Below are 17,697 nucleotides of genomic sequence, written 5' to 3'. Positions count from 1 at the left end.
TGAGAAGTCTGTGCTTTTGGTGTGAACTCATCTTGACTGATCTTTTATTAATGTACATTAACCAATTTCAAGGACAACAGGATAAGGTTACTTTTGAAATGCTTCTTAAGAAATGGATTTATATTCATTTAAAATAATCTTAATTCACATGTGACTGTTTATTACAAACAAATTAGATAAACCAAGTCTTCTTAAAAAGAACCATTTTCATAAGAAAAACATTGTAACATACTTAGTAGAGATCTAAGAACCCAGGTGGCTAATCTGATTTTTTAAAAAGAGATTCTGCTTTGTATGTTAATTAGTACAAAAGAAAGAAGTCACATTTGTGAGTTTAAATGCACTATTCTTTTCAATCAAATGAAAAAGTAGAAATTACTGCATGCAAATATTCAATATTCATTTAATTTGCATAAAGGTGCTTGAACAAATTTTTGATTCTAACAAGCTCATTTTTCATGCGTTTTGTCTTTCATCCTAATCTAGCATCTGTCATTCCTTTTTGAAGTTATTATCGGCCCAATTCCCTCTTGGACATGGTTGCTGGGTGACCGGTATCTTAGCACCCACTTTGACAGGAACAGATGTGAAACTGATCAAGAGATTTCCCAAGGGTACCTGAAATCACAAACAACTTTTGTGAAAAACAAACAGCATTCCTGTCATGGGCCCTTATTTAACCCACTCTCCAAAAGAAAGAGCAAAAAAGTTTATTCCAGATCAAATACACCATTTTAATTTATTTATTAAACTTGGAATAAAATATCTTAATAAAAATTAATCATAGATTTCTGAAAAAATAAAATTCAAAATAATTAAATAAATTATATTCTATTTCACATTGTTGAATTTGGGGAATCCAATCTAAATATCGATAGCTCAAGAGCTCAGAGTTGGTTCAGTTGTTGGCCAGATATTTGCAGGTAAATTTCAAGGTAGTGTTTCTATTTTATGCACAATTTCACTAGAGTTTCTACCCAAAAAGGGGGTGGAGGAAGTATGAGGATAATTTAGATAACAAGGATATTTAAGAAGATAAAATTTGGTTTGATGTCTGAGGGCTTCCTATTTTGAGTATCAGGTAGAATTCTGTGCAATATTAAAGACTGCTCTACTTTTAGAGAATTGCATTGAAAATAAAAGTTCCATCTCTCCTTTCAGGCATTGTATAGTAAGATTTTTTTAATGTGATTTCTTTCCAGTTCACATGGTATGTACCATCAATCATTATTGGGAATAGAGCTGCAAAGAGCCACTGGAAGACAAAAAAAAAGGTCATAGAAACTTCATATCATCACCATTACAAAAGTCAGATTAGGTTGCCTTTTCTGAAATGGATTCTTTTTAAGACCAGCATAATAATCTTATGATCTACCCACTTTCCTTCTTTCCATCACAGTTAGAGAAAGTGAAGAGCCACAGCTATGTTAAATAACCATCAAACTAGTGGGTACAAACTTTCAAATGACATAAAATATATAATTAGATATCGATATTTTGTAAATATGGCATCAAAGTGATATTAGGAAACATCTAAAGAACTTATTTAATTTTTCAGCTCCATTCAAGTGATAAGTGTCAAGGCAAGGCAGAAAAATTGTTAGCTTACAGTGAAAGCAAGTTTTTTTGGTCACAGAACAGCCAATAAAAAAGAATGACCAACACATATTTAAAACTCCATACAGTTTCTCCTTGATCAAGACTTATGATAGTAAGGGAAGTGGTATACCTTCCATTGGAAATTTCAGTGTTTTTCCTCTATTCCAAGAATTGATTTATTATGACCATTATTACTAGAAATGTTTATGTTTGGTTCTTACAGGGAAATAACCAACAATAACTTATCCAAATGGTCTTATTGATGTTAAGTGAAAAAGGAGTGAGAGATTTTTGAAATTCTTTTTAATTTTTAATTGAGAAATGAATTTGCTCACCTCAATTCCAGGATCCGATGATAGAATTATTTTACTATTGTAATTGTAGTAGCATATATGTGTGTTGCTTTACCATTCATAAGGTGTTTTTTGTGTATACAACATTTGGAGCAAGTCATACTACATGGAGAAGTAGATCCTCATTCTGAAATCTAGTGGAGGTTATTAACACTATCAGTTACAAGCAATGAGGTACCATTCCACGTAACTAAAATAAAAAATAGCTTTTATGCATCCAATTTATCAGTGACTACCTTCATTTGTTACTATTAATGGCAAAAGTAGCCTTCTGGAAACCCCTCCGGATGGTCTAACTAAAAATAAAATAAGAAATATAACCATTTGAAATGTGACTGTAAGAAAAATAAAGTATATTCATACAAAAATTTTTATTCTGAAATGTTATCACAAGGAAAAACTCCCTAAAAAAAGTTTTTTTCTAGTTGGACTGACTCATTAGAGGACAGAAATTAATAAAAAGTACAAAATAATTGTTTTCATAGCTGATTAAATTTGTGTTTAAACTCCTTTAATCTAGAATGCATACTTAAAAGGAAGATACTTGTTTTTTAAAAAAAATCAACATTTTAATAACGAAAAAACTTAAATAGCTGTAAAATTTTGGTGGCACTTTGGCTTAACTATGAAATACCACTGATGAATAATACTTTAAAATTTCCTAAGAACATCAAGTCACTAAATATGGTAGCCAAACAGGTGTTAACAGAAAGAAAAATCAAATTTGACCCAGAAGGCTCCAATATTAAGGTTTGAATTGGGATCAGTTCATTCGTTTCCCATGGGGTAACTTGTATAAATGTAATTCTATGGTTTCATAAAAGCAGGTCAAGTTTCTATCCCTGGGGTCTTTTGGCAATTTGAAGCATGGAAGCACTGTTCCTGGCTACAAGTTCAAATCTGCATGTACCATACTGTAAATGGTGTGAAGGGGAAAAAAACCAGTAAACAGTAGACATATATTCATCTTTGATTATAATACACATTGGTCAGAGCACTCTTAGAGAGTAGAATAAATGTGCCAGAGGTTACAAGTCATAAAATATTTTGTAACCATTTTTACTTATACTTTTTCCTCTTAAAATATATGCATACCAGATGATGCAAAAAGTAATGTTAAATATGTTTGTTTTTATGTAGATAACTAAATGCAACAATAAACTCATTACCAAATACTTTTGTACAAGGTTGTTTATTATGTACAAAACTTTACTTTGTTTTTTTAAATTCCATAGCTTTAGATGAGGTAGAAACTTTTAAGTAATCACTGTTTTGTAAGCTTCTTTCTACTTTGCAAAAAAATGTATGCATTCTTGCACTTTTGCCAATGACGTAATGACTTGACAAATGCCATGAGTGATTGAGAAAGTAATTGATTTCAATTTAACTGGATCTTTACCAGGTGTTTTCAAAGACAATTACTGTCCACTGCAAGAAGTGGTAATACACATCTCCTTATGTAGACCTGCAGATTAACCCATTGACCTCATTCCTAACTCATCTCATTTATGGCAAAGCTTTTAGAAGAACAGTCATTTTTTTCTAGGTATGAAATTGTTTTCCTTGCATTTATTCACTGATTCTAAAGGATATGCTTGCTATAAAGTGCAAGAGGTAATGAAATAAACCAGAGCAGAGACATCGAGCACATTTAGTGTCATCCAATAATGTTCACTTTCTAACACCTAATAGTTAATATCTATTTCATACAAATAAAATGATTCTATTTGAGAATCATTTTAAAGAGAATCAAAAGTACATTAAATTATAAAAATAAAGGTTTAAAAATTGTAAGCTAAGTTTTTAATCATTGTCCTAGTAACCATATAATCTTGTATATAATTGTATTTTTAAATATTTAAATATAAATTATTTATTTTACTCTACTTAATCTTTTCTGTTGTCATTCAGTAAAGTAGAATCTGTTTCTTCATGGGTTATTTTATGTTGCTATGTGTTATGAAAAACAAAATAAAAAGTAATCTTATTGGTAAATTATTTGTCCTATGGCCCTATGTTCTACAAGTGTGTGTGTTTGCAGGTATGTGTGTGTTTAAACATGCACACATTACATATATGTAAAGGCTTTTCTTCCAAGTGCATTATAATTATTTAAAGCATAAATACATAGCACTACAAATGGGCTAAGGTTAATCTATATAAAAATATTCACCACAGTATCTAAAATACTGATAAAAATTTTAGACTTGTTGCACACACAAGAACATCCATCCTACTATAAAAGATGTGACTGGTAATATGAAAATTAAAAGTGTTCCAAGTTATTGCTTTAAAATTCCAAGGCATTATTAAACCATAAAGTGCTAACTCAAGAAATAACTATCATTTCCATGAACTAAGTTAAAGGAAAATCAAAATTTTAAATATAAAATAGGAATTAGTACTGTTGAATGTAGCAGACCTGTGATGAGTTCAAAGATTTGTTACACTTTCAGTGATTAACTTTGTTCATACATAAATGAAATGTTTTTAAAATATAAGACTATGAATAATATAGCCCATTTACTGTTGCTATTTATAAAATTTCAGGATATAGTTTGAGATTTTTAAAAAATACTCTTATCTGCCTGATAAGTGAATGTAATGAAGTATTTCCTGATTAACATATTCTAGAGATTTATTGCCTTTACTTAAGAAATGATCAGTATCCCTTAAAATGAATTAACAAGTGTTTACTGCAAATGCCTCTCTATACGCTTCCATAAAATAGTTCCCTTTCAACTAGTACAGTTTATTTCCTAAGATATATTTTGTTTGTCCTTGAAGAAAAATAAGGTAATTTTTTTCCTGTTGTGACTGGGAGGGTAATCTAATTATTTAGAAACATTTGATACCATGTAAATTCAAAGGTAATTTAACACTGTGACTTTTTAATACTTTATGTTTACCACTCAATTCGTTTAAACTAAGAAAAATATTCCTCAATTATTCTATGTTACTAACCAGAATCAACCAATATATTATGTAGCTTATTTCAATATTTGCTTTATAGAACCATGGTTTAAAAGGACATCCAATTTTTTGTCAAACATATGCTACCTTCAAAATTCACTGAAGGATTTTTAAAGGTCTACTAATAGTCAAATTAAACTACATTTATATTTTTGAAATTATAGAAACTACAGTCACCATGTTATACAATAGATATTTTCAACTTATTCTTCCTCTGTGACTGAAATTTCATATCCTTTGACCAAGGTCTCCAGCCCCCAGTGACCACCATTTCTACTTTCTGCTATGAATTTAACTTTTTTACATACCACATATAAGTGACATCATGCACCACTTGTCTTTCTGTGCCTGGCTTATTTTATTTTGAATTCCTGCTAGAAACATATAATGTATTCCAGGTATTGTATTCAACCTATACAATAATATTATTTTAGATGCTTCAGTTAAGTGCCCACACGCACACACCTCTCTCTAAAACTTTTTTGGAAAGCAACTGGTTACTCGGTGTGTTGCTGTGCTGCATGGTTTAGGACACTTCAATATTCCTATAACCAACAAAATAAGACCAAGTAAACAATGACACAGTGAGTATTCCAGTTTAATAAGTTGTCTTTGACAACTTCCAATCAAGTCACATACATTTAAACGTGCAGAAGATCAATCCCAGCTTGAAATTCTGGATCAACTCCAAGCCAATTTGGATGAGGAAGCAACAAAACCACACCTTTAACACAATTCAGCCATTGGTAAATTCAGTATCCAATTTAGAAAAATGTAAAGATGAATTTTTTTAAAATGGGTAAATTAGAGTGCTCTTCTCTTCTAGAGGAAATCCTTGTCAGAATACCCCAGGAACTTTTTAATTCATCTTGGTTCAAGGTTCTTGACTTTGAATCAAGTGGTGATTTGAGTCATTCTCTATATATGATTTGACATACATTTTTAAAAATTGGACAATTTATTTACTATTTAATTGAACTAATGTTAATTCCATCATTAATTTGAAAAGCAATGAGCTTTTATTGATTGTCTAATTGACTAATTTATAATGGATTGAAAATTCTGTTCATTGTCATTTGAACATTTATACATAAAAATAATCATTAGCTGTCTGTAACTAGCAACAATGGACACAGGCTTAACAGATTCTCAGAAACATTCTTAAAATAAAAATAGGTCTGTCTAACAAAGTGATCCACCAGTTAATCTAATAATAGCTCATTACTGGACCAAATATAAATATCTTAACCTTGGCATTTTTGTGTTCCAAAGCAAGAATTTGGTAAACTAGCTACACTATTCTAATGAAATCATTCCTGTCTGTGGCATATGCTGAAAAGCAAATATCAGCAAATAGAACTTATTTAAAAGACAGCTATGGTAACAAAAATTACTTTTTACTAGAAATACTTTTGGCAAATTGGGAAGAAGGAAACTAAAGGAATTTGAGCACAATGTAGGTTTGCACAGAGCCTCTACCATATCAGAGATATATGTATCTGTGCATATCAGAGCCTTTGATATTACATTCATCTAAGCTCCATTAAGTGGACTTTTAATTCAGGGTTTTCTTCATTAAAAAATTAATTATTGAACATAACAAATATATGGAAAAGGAGCCCCTTAATGCAGTCCCAAAGCCTAAAACTATAATGTATTCCTAGCTAGAATATTTAAGCTACATATACTATATACATAGTCTAATATATTACATATATAATATTTAGACAAATGTATACATATATACTATATATATATATATATACACACACATATATATATAAGTGACCAATCAAAATGAATTACCTCAGAAAAGAAAATGGCACATGCTGGCATATGCTAAGGTCATTCTACTTTTACAACAACCCAACGATAAAACTTTATCTTAATTACATTTTAAAATACCCAAATAGTTGATATCAATTTTTATATTTCCTGTTTTTTTAAAGGTATATGATGTGACTTTTTCTGGTGAACAATCTGAAAATTAAATCCTTAAAAGATAAAATTCAAAATTTAACTTTTTTAAAGAACCAAGTAACAAAATCCTTAAAGTCAAAAATGTTTAATGAAATCTGGGAGACTCACCTGTACCTACTTAGAAGGCATATTTCAAATTAATTTCTTCAGACAAGGATTCAAAGGAAGACATTTTACAACCTGTGAGAGTTTCATTTCCTATTATATTTTGCAATAGTCATGTTCCATGTTGCTAATACAATGCAATTTAAATGACTATTTTCCTTGATTGACAAAGGCAATTTTATGAAGCGATTTAGTAAAATAACTGGGAAAGATAAAATAATACTAATTGATAGTCAAAGCACAAATTATTCTTAAAATAACAACTACTTGGTTGCACATTAAGCTAATTTACAAATGCTACTTACATTCCAAAAACAAAACATCAGATGAGAAACAATAAAGCATATTATGTTTTCCCATGCTGGTGAATCACACGTAGTAAATCGCCAAAGAGAAGAGTGATTTATGCTCCAATCCTGCCAAGACTTTAATCAATATAGGGTGTCACATCTCAGAGGGTTGGGGGAGGTAGCGAGGCAAAAAGAGGGTGGCTAATATTTGTCTCAGTAATTTACATGCAACTTCAGTGAAATGTAACAGATTAAACAAAAAAAATGGTATATGTGGACTAATAAAATGAAGATTTAAAAATTCTGTATCAAATGTGATACAAAAAAATTTTGCATAAGAAAACTCTGGGGGGAAAAAAGCCTGCCATGTAGTTTATTCTATATAATATTTTAAGCTACACAAAATAAAATATCACATGTAGGAATCAAATTTCTTGCCTAAGAGCATTAACTAATAAACTGTGGAGATCAGAAACTAAAGCATCTTCATGATCATGCACACTTGTGAGATTGATTATGGTATTATTGGAGACTAACTCCAAGAAAAATATTTGAAAGATACTATTCAAATAACTCAAGAATTTATATCCTATAATATGATTTGACTAAACAAGGTAAACCTTAGGTTAGAATATTCTTACATTTTGTTCATATATTAATTATTAAAGTATAATTTGCTAAACTTCTAAAGTATACGAAAATAAGTTGTTGAACCAAACTTCCGTATTTTATGCTTTAGTCTTCTAATTATGCCCTATTCTTTTTGAAATGTTATAAAACGAGACATTTAGGCTTTATAGACACCACTAATCTACTGTAATGCAAAAACTTCAAAAGCAGAGTGTCTCGTCATTTGAAGTAATTCTTGAATTTCTCTGTGCCAAGTATCATAATTATCTGTTAGAAGGGAATCTGTATTTATTTTGAAACTTTCTATATCGGTGCATAAATCTGTGCCACTGAAAAGCAGGCAACAGGGGAAATGTTAAATAAATATAGGTTCTCAGCTTGCCATCTTTATTAAAATTCCAGACAAAAAAAAAAAAAAAGAGCCAAGAATTGAAAAATATTTTGCACTTCTTATAATAAATTTTCATGGACATATTACTACTGAAACATAAAAGGCTTAGAAAGTCTTTCAATTTTCTGTCCATGGTTGATATCGACTTTAAGACAAAAGAATACTATTTGTGAATATATGTATGTGCCTATAGAGTGTCTGATAAAACTAACTGGAACCTACTCAGGTTAAAAACTTCTCAAATCTAGGGCTTCATAGAACCTAAATCACAATCTGGTTTGAAAGAGCTTGAGTAAAAATCATCTTCTGATTAAAGAAATAAGCATTTTAGGTAACATGAAAGAACAGGGTCACTTTTTATTTTTACCTGAATTCACGGAAAATTGAATCCCAACCTAAATCTATAAACAAGCAATTGACTCATACAAACAGAGACTTGACCACGTACATAATTACTTTTCTTTTTTTTTGGTTGTTGTTATTTAATGGTAAACAGTTAATTAACTGACCTCTGTTGTAACAGCCAAGTTCATGCAACTAATGTTTAGTTTAAAAAAAAATAATTGGAGGAAGCGAATCAAGGTCAGACTTTGCCCTTTAACTACTTTTAAATATATTTCCTTATATTTTCTTTCATATTTTGAGACCTTTATTTTTTTAGCTTTACTGTCTAGCAGGTGATAGTCTCTTTTTTCATCTCCTTGTGGTAATGACAGATGGCTTGAACATTTATTCTAGTTTTCATAGATAGCATACTAATGCAATAGCCCCAAGCAAATTAAATCTACTCTAAGGTTTGCTACTAAACTTACTGAGCCACTTTGAGCAAGTTGATGAACCTTTCTTTTCTTTAGCATCATTTTGGTTCCTCAAATTCCCTGATACCTAAACAGGGAACAGAGACAGATATATGCTCTGTAAAAAGCTGAGAATACTAAGATTTTATGTTTCTCACACACACATTATATATATGAGAGACATATATATATACATAATTTTATATAGTTTGCCCTCTTTCAAGTTTCTCTTATACTCTGCATAAATTTCCCTTTCCTCTGTTTAAGTAGCTAGAGGAGAAAGAAACCAAAGTGAAAGAAATCAGTATGTCTAGGTGAATGAAAACGAATCTTACTAGAAAGACATAAACTGGATTTGAATGACAAAAATAATGTTAGTTTTGTAAATTTAAGATGCAAAACATTTTAGGTTAGTGCTTTGAAAGTTAAGAAATAAGATAACTCTCATAATAATCATCAAAAATAATATATCACAATGCAAACATTATATTTTGGTAAGAAGGAGTTCAATTAGAAGTTTTCTATTTCCTTAATCAGTCGCAGAGTTTAGAAAATCATAGGCAGCTATCTGCAACTAAACATTTTCTCAAGTTAATCACTACACTATTTGCATGTATTTAACTTTGAACAAGCTTTTTCATTGATCTAAGATCAAAATCCAATACTAAATCCACAAACTTCCCACGTTTAACTTAAAATAACTTGAAATAGGGTTTTACCACAAGACATTTAATTGCAAAATATTGGGGCCAGGTGATTAAAATATAATTACAGTAGTGATGAGACATTTTTGAAGGGATAAACAGTTCCACTGGATTTAACTTATCTTGGCTCTGCAAGTTTAAACTCCAGAGCTGCTGGTAACCTTAAGGGGGAAAAAAACTTTTTTAAAAATGTGGTTAATAACTTTAAGAATGTTCTCCAACCTATGGTGAAGACTTCAATTCAAAGTCCAGGTAAAAATTCAGGGAGAAAAAAGCAAGTTTTACACTGATTATAACATGCATTATAATGCAGTCATTGAAGAGAGTTTTCTCAAGCAATTTTGTGTGTGTGAGAGAGAGAGGGAGAAAAAGAGAATTGGACACTGAGATTATCTAGTACAATGTGTGGTGGAAGAAACACACAAAGAGGATTCAGAGGAGAGTGAATGTTTGATTGCTAAAGAGAAAAACAGCCTTTCACTTGCACAATTTATCGGATAGACAATTTTATAGCAATCATATATGAACTGGCTTCAAATTTCACCTAGCATTCTTCATAACTCTGGAACAATTTTGTGCCCTAATAGTTCAAATAGTTTTAACAAGATTTGGGGCAAATATTTTATATTCTAGGCGACCAAGAACTCCAATTATCCGATTAAATGACATTTAATGATCTTGGTTCCATGCGCCCCCCCAATCTTTACTGCCACCTGTCTATACAGTTGGACACGCGAGCGCGCGCGCACACACTCTGTCACACACACGCACACACACTCTCAGTATTTACCCAAAAATAGTCGAAATGAAGGTTCTAAACCAAGACACACACCCATTCCCCCATGTAAAGAATGGCAGATAAACATGGAAGAGAATGTCTAGCTAGGTCAGAACAGCACATTTATTGGGCTGCAGTTTGAATCCTTTTCGTTTTACAGCCCTCCTAGGCACGAGCGAGGAGTCTGTCTCCAAAGAAGAAACAGCTAACGCTTTTTCACCCCAATTTCTTTGTGGTCTCATCCTACACCTCTTTCTTTCCCACCTCAGAGTCCCTAACTCTGCCCTGGAGCACACCAACTCCGTTCCTTTTCCCAGTCTTTAAACTTATTTAGAGGGTACCGAAGTTTCCGCGCAAATTTTGAGCGCAGTTCCCACGTGCCCGCTTCAGGTCTTCAACTTTCCCTATTCTCTTTCTCCCGGCATCTCTGTCTGAACTTTTCCCTCTGCGCTTCCCTGCAGCGAACTGTGGGGACAAAGCGGAACTGTGAAGGGGGGGGGCGGTGGAAGGATCATCTCTACCCCGAAACTGACAAGTTGCCCCACTCCCGCCCCCTCTCGGTAGATCCTCCCCCACTGAGCGTTCATTAGCATAAAACTGGTCTGGCCTGGGACGGTCCCGCGGCCTCCCTGTGCGCGCGCTTTGTTGGGCAGGGGAAGTCAAGGCACAGAGTACTCAGGCGCAGAGCATCCCAGAGCAAAGCGTGCACCTGCTCGTTGCGTAAGCTACTAACAAAAAGAAAGAAAGAAAGAGAAAGACTTTGGGAAGAAAGAGACAGAGGAGCGAGTGCTGTGGTCTTCCTTCCCAATCTCTCTGAGGTTTCAAGAGTCTTGGGCACCCGGTCACCTCCCCCTACAGAAGAAAACCTGCTGGTGCCCTCACATCTGCCCCGGGGCAAACGTATCCATTTCTTTCCTTTGCACACACACGCGCGCACACACACGCTCACACGCGGACACACGCACACATGCGCGAACACACAGACCCCTCCCCTCCCCGGGCTTCCCTTCGGGGCTTCGGAGCTGAACTCCCTGCTGGTCCCCCGGGATTGCCCCAGGCTTCTCAGCCTTGGGGGCTGTTCCTCTCCCGACCCCAAAGTGAACCCCTTGGCTGCTGATCCACTCCCTCGGCTACTTAGCGGGCCCCTCAACCGGAGCGCGTCTCCCCGCTCCCCGAACCCAGCGGGGCAGGTCACGACCTCCCGCAGCCCCTGGGGCGCCGCTCGGCGCCGCCAACCAGCCCCACGGGTGCCAGGAGGCTTGTGGTGGAACCCAGGTCACGGAGAGCGCACAAACACCGGCAGTCGCGCCGGGGGGTCCTCAGACTCCGGTGCGCCCGGGGAAGGGGGCTGTGGCTCCTGGAAAGGCGCCGTCCTCCTCCTTCCCGCCCCCTCCGCCCCGAGGCTCGAGGTTCCAGCGTCCCACAGCAGCCAAGCCCCGGTGCCCAGGCGAGCGAGGGGCGGACCGGGCCGGAAGAGCAAGAGCTGGGCTGAGTGAGGTGCCAACTTCTCAGGGGGCCGGGCGCGGCTGGCGAGCCCCGAGGAAGGAGAGGAGAGGGCCGCGCTCGCTGAGGCGCGCGGCTCGAGGGCGCGCGGAGCGAGCGGCGCCGGGAAGGGAGCGAGGGAAGGGCGGGAAGGCGGGTGGGCAGGGGCCGCGGGCGGCGGAGGCTACCCCGCGCTACTTACCTTGCGTTGGTGCAGTCATTGTAGAGGGTCTCGAAGTCCTTTCTGGAGATGAGCTTGCAGCGGTTCACTCCGGGCTGGATGGCGCCCAGTCCCCTCAGGATGCGAACCTGTTCCACATTGCACACCACCGGCGTGATCTCCAGCCGCTTCAGCTTGGTGTAGACCGTGTGCAAGCCCCCCACCAAGTGCTTCAGGAACAGGTCGAAAGCCTGGGGCAGGCAGATCAGCTCGCAGCCCTCCACCGTGAAGGAAGCCACTTTGGCCCCCCTCAGATCCACCATTTTGCACTCATTATTCTGGGGGGTGTTTTCCACTGGGGACGGGGTTGAGTACACGGGTTTCCCGGGGAGGGGGCCGCAGCTGCTGCTGCTGCTGCTGCTGCTGCTACTGCTGCTGCTGCTGCTGCTGCTACTGCTGCTGCTGCTGCTGTTGCTGCCGGCGCTCGCGTTGATGGGGGTGCTGGAGGCGCCGCCGCCGCCAGCGCCAATGCCGCCGCCGCCGCTGCCGCCGCCGCCGCTGCCCGCGGCCGCCAGGCTGGGGTTGCAGTTGCCGCCGCCGCCGCCGCCGCCGCCTCCGTTGCCGCCGCTGCCGCCACCGCCTCCGCTGCCGCCGCCGCCGCCGCCGCCGGTAGAGGTGACTGTGGCCGCCGCCGCCGCCGCCGCCGCCGCCGAAGCGATGGGCTCCGGCCGGAACAGAGTTGGCCCGGAGGACGCCGGGGGCCCGATGGACGGAGCCGGGGACGAAGTCGCCGAGGAGGTGGAGGTGGTGGTGCCAGAGGAGGAAGCAGACGTGGAGATCGGGGGCTGAGGGGGGACCAGCTGGGTCGGAGGGATCAAAGCCGCCGGCACTGCCATGGTCACATATAAGGGGAGACAGAAGGAGGAGAAGCGAGGGGAAAAGTTGCCACACACCCCCGCGAGGGGAAGGGGGGACAAGGGGGGAGCAGGAGCGAGGAGGGCAACAACAACAACAGCAACAACTACTCTGGGGGAGGACGGGAAGGAGAAAGAGAGAGACGGGGGAAAGGAGGTGAAGGCGACAGAGAGCGAGCGAGCGAGCGCAGGAGGGGCGAGCGAGCGGGAGAGGCGCTCCGGAGAGAAACGCACAAAAGTGTCCCGCAAGTCGAAATGCGAGTCCTCTCCCGGGGCCGGGATCGAGGGCTGGTGTGGCGGGGGGGCGGGGGCGGGGAGGGTCGGCTGTGGTGGTGTGGGTCCCGCTCTAGCACAAAGTTAAGGATGAAGGTGAAAAGGAGGAGGCTTGAAGGACTTGGGTTCTCCCTGGCAAGTACATTGATCAAAGATTGAGAGGGGAATGACAGAGAGAAAATGAGCTGAAAAGTGCAGGCTGCCGGCTGGACGAGTTGTTGTTGTCACACGGTGCAGAGGGGAGGAGCTCCGGAAACTTGAAATACCCTTTGAAGCCGCAAAAACCTCACTCACTAGTATTAACCCAAATTATCCAACCAGGAACTCGGAGCAGAGACTCCGAGAGCGCGAGACGCAGGAGGAGAGAGCGCGCGAGGAAAGGAGGAGGGGAGGGGGAGGGCGCGGAGAGAAACTGTGGGAGGGACGGAGAGGAGAAGCCGGGGACACAGAAGTGGCGATCGGAAAAGGAGAGAGCGATCATCTACTTCTCTTCTACTCCTACCGTTAGGTTGCATGTCTAATATTCCATCTCGTCCGCGACGGCTCGTAATTTTTTTTTTTTTTTCCAAAAGCTTCTAAACAATCGTCTGCCAACTTAGAGCGCTCCGAGAGCTCTCTCCTTCAAGGATTTAGGATATAGCTCCACGCGATTTTGCAATGAGATAGAAATGAAAACACACTCCCACTTCATGATTATTAAGAAATTATTTTTGAAGAAAACAAAAATCAACATGTAAGCAAAAGCGTAATGCTTTCGTGCATCTGGTTGTTTTCCTTTTCTATTAAATTATTTGTTTATGTAAAGATAGTGAAAATTCCAGGACAGCTTTCAAGTTCTGGGAAGAAAGTCAGTCCGAAATCGCTTAAGAATAATGGAATGCTCTGTATTCAATGTCTTGTTTCCTAATAGATTGTGGAAAGAAATGCTTGCCACGATGCAGATGGTTTGGAATAACTTCACTTGCACCCCAAAGACAAGTCAGAAATGCCTGTTACACAAGAGATAAGGCACCCTTGAAGATTTAGAAAGTGGAAAACAAGAAGACACTGATTTTTCTTACCCAAAACTCTATAATTAATTCACCTGTCTTGCACAGTAACCAGCTATCCTCATATCCTTCAAGACCCAAGGCTAGTTGCTAATGTGTTTTTTGAATAACTCAATAGTTAATTTTTTCATATTTGAAAGGTACCAATGTATTTTTGGAAAGTCCTTTTCAATTTGTAAGTGAAAATATGTTTTGTAAATAACGAGAAGAACAAACACAAAGCTCGCTAGTTGACTTGTAAAGGCAAAATGGGTAGGTGTACTTACAACAACATTGGGCTTAGTTTAGACTGACTCTTCTCCTTTTCCTCTTCCTCCTTTCCTTCCTCTTTCTTTTTCTTCCCTTTTATAACTTGTTGCATGAAGGTTTTATTCAAAGATTTTTGACCAACATATGATTTGAACATAGGTCAAGTTTGTTTGCTGCTTATATCTCTAAGAATTTTAATTTAGTTGGGCTTTGAACCTGTCTACACATGTTCAGTAACTTCACAAGATATGAAGCAATGTTTTAGCATTTGACAGATTTTAAAAATAAACTATTAGAAGCAGCTTCACATTGTTGGGAAATTTCCTAATGAAATTTTTGCCATTTTGGTGTTGAAATCATTATCACATTTCTCTTTGTCATTTTAATCCTTTGAACTCTTTTAAGTGTAGTGTCAAAAGGTGCAGAAAGTACTATCTACAGAGAAATACGACACTATTAACTAATTAGACTAAGTTTATGCTAAACTTTTTGACACAGCAGTAATACCAGGAAGCTTCCCTGGGTTATAAGAATTCAGAAAATTGATTGTTGCAGTATAGTTGACAAACTTCTATAAGAATAGGTAAAGTATACACAGTGGTTTGGCCTTGTTAGCCAATGTATTTTAATAAATTCAGAAATAATTTTTATTAATGTGTCAGTCCTCAAATCTGTCCTCAAAAGTACAGATTCAATATATATCACATACATTGATATACTTCTTGAGGTATTTATGCACATTTTAGAAAACATGGCCTTTTTAAAAAATGTTAAATTACTATGTCAATGAGGGGAGGGGAGGAAGAAAGTATTAAACCCCGAAAAGCTAATTTTATTTTGGAATTGTATGGCTAGCTTTAATAAATTTCGATATGGTTTTAAAACATTAAACTACAGCTTTACCACTTTAAGTTCTAGACCCACAAATGGAAAACAATGATAATTAAAAGCCAAGCGTCTGCCCTTACCATTCTCATTTCTCGCATTTCCTTAAAATATCACTCACTCAATACCTGCCACAATTGGAAGCCACAGACAGGAAGTAATGATAGCAGATCAAGTCATAATCCCACCCTGCTTCGAAGCAAACTCTACATTTTCTACTGCAGGGAAACCCGTGCCTACTAACACGTGCTCTACTCAGAAGCAGGGCTTGGGGGCATTTGCCCCCAACTGAATGAGCTCTTTCCTCGACCTCAGGTCTCTAAATCGTTTCAAGGAACCACCACTTACCCCTTTGATCAAACAATAGGATTAGAAAAGGCGCATAGCACAAATTAAAATATGTAGAAAAGAAAAGCCTTGAGAAATTTTAAGGTTTCTTTATTTTTTTCCTTCTCTCTTTCCTTTTTTTCTTTTTTTGAGAAATGTTGCCAATGATTAAGGCAAACAGTATTTAACAACAGCAGATAAATCAACTTGAGATTTCAAATTCTCACTCCATTTAATCTTTAGCTTTCAGAGCTTTTGTCTTGCTTGTTTATTGTTTTACATCTCTGCTTGTTTCAGGTCCTTTCCCTCCATCTCATCTTCCCCAATCTTCACTCAATTTGCATAAGCAAAACTCAAAGTACTGTAACTGATATTAGAAAATTCTCCCTGTGTTTTGTGAAGACGTATTGTGCTGAAATCAATAAGACTGTTTAAAATTCAAAGACCTGCAAATCGTTCTGTTTGTCCTTTGATAGGGCCTGTGCTGATTAAAATGCTACCAAGAAAGCTTAATTGCTGCACTAATTAAGAAGTCTTTAATTTCTTTCCTAGGATATCGTTTGAAGCTTAGCTTGTACCAGTTCAGGGAAGGTATTTTCTTCCCTCCCTCTGCCCCCTTCTGGCCCCTCCCCTCCTTTCCTCCTCCCCCCCCCCCCACAATGAGATCCGTACGAATGGGAACTAATAGAGAGAGTGGTCTCAGGTCTCACCACCTATTACTTAACAAAAATCAGCACAGGATACAGAGTTCAATGCAGTATGAAACGCAGTTTTGAGAAGAGCTGTAAGGTTGCAGGAGACTGTAAGAAAATACAAAGTAGCTGTTCCAGCTAAAGTCCCGCTGAATACCTGGATGACAACAGGCACTTTAGTCCGATGATGAGGGCATCCTATTTGGTTAAAAGGGGCAGTGACAAGGAAATGAAACAGGGACACATAAAAACATACTTTCAAAACCTGTGGTTTAAAGAAGAATAAATCTGTAGAAAGATGGACTTGTAGTTGGGATTTGGTAAGTATCGTTTTATTTTATGAGTATGAAAACATGAATTCTATGGGGATTTATTTTTGACCCTTTTTATAACCCGGAGAAGCATAGCACTGTATTACATCCATCCCATTCTTATCTATTGACCTATTTTATTCACTGATTTCTCAAGTGGGGAAACTGACTAAATGATTGCACAAAGCTTTCTCTTTAATCAATAGTCATTTTTTAGGTTTATTCATGCTGCATTATAATTCTGGTAAATGACTGCAAAGCAGAAGATTGTAAGAAAGATACAAATATTGACAAAGCCAAGATAAGTCATGTCTTTAAATCTTCAGAGTTTTAGGACAGCAATTGATACAGTTATTTGAAAAAAAAAGAAAATGCATATTTCAGAGCATATAAAAAACTAAGGTAATTGAGCAACTTAAAGCCAAGGTATATTTGAATGTATTCCTTGAATATCTCAAATTTTCCTAAAAGCTTTGTGTATCCTCTTTTTATAGCATCACTGAGTGAAATAGAAACAATTTGGCAGATGTAGAAAGGGCAACAAGAAAAGATTCATTACAATTTTATTATTTTAATTTTTCCCAAGTTGTCTTAGAAGCATGTACAAAAAAATACAGATGTATACTCCAGATATAGACTGAATTCCTTTCAGTGACAGGACAAGGAGATAAAATGCTTAATAGATTCAAAGGGAGATTTACCATTCAGAGCACGACGTCACTCTAATTATGTTTACTCTAATTGAAAGCAAGGTT

The 17,697-nt window shown here is 37.7% G+C and overlaps 1 protein-coding gene across 2 annotated transcripts in view; it reads right to left on the bottom strand.

Moving 5' to 3' along the window:
• DACH1 (dachshund family transcription factor 1) overlaps window positions 1-13,651 on the bottom strand; it is a 408,633-nt gene extending 394,982 nt beyond the window's left edge. The window contains exon 1 of one of the 2 annotated variants that reach the window (XM_020290319.2): window positions 12,285-13,651. In XM_020290319.2, coding sequence (XP_020145908.2) covers window positions 12,285-13,138 — 854 coding nt within the window. In that variant the 5' untranslated portion in view covers window positions 13,139-13,651. The remainder of the gene's footprint in view (window positions 1-12,284) is intronic. The other variant, XM_076009384.1, reaches the window with a different exon arrangement.
• Between the last annotated feature and the right edge of the window lie 4,046 nt (window positions 13,652-17,697).

The sequence above is a fragment of the Microcebus murinus genome, chromosome 13, assembly GCF_040939455.1.
Source record: "Microcebus murinus isolate Inina chromosome 13, M.murinus_Inina_mat1.0, whole genome shotgun sequence".
NCBI lineage: Eukaryota > Metazoa > Chordata > Mammalia > Primates > Cheirogaleidae > Microcebus > Microcebus murinus.
This window is presented reverse-complemented; position numbering and strand designations above follow the sequence as displayed.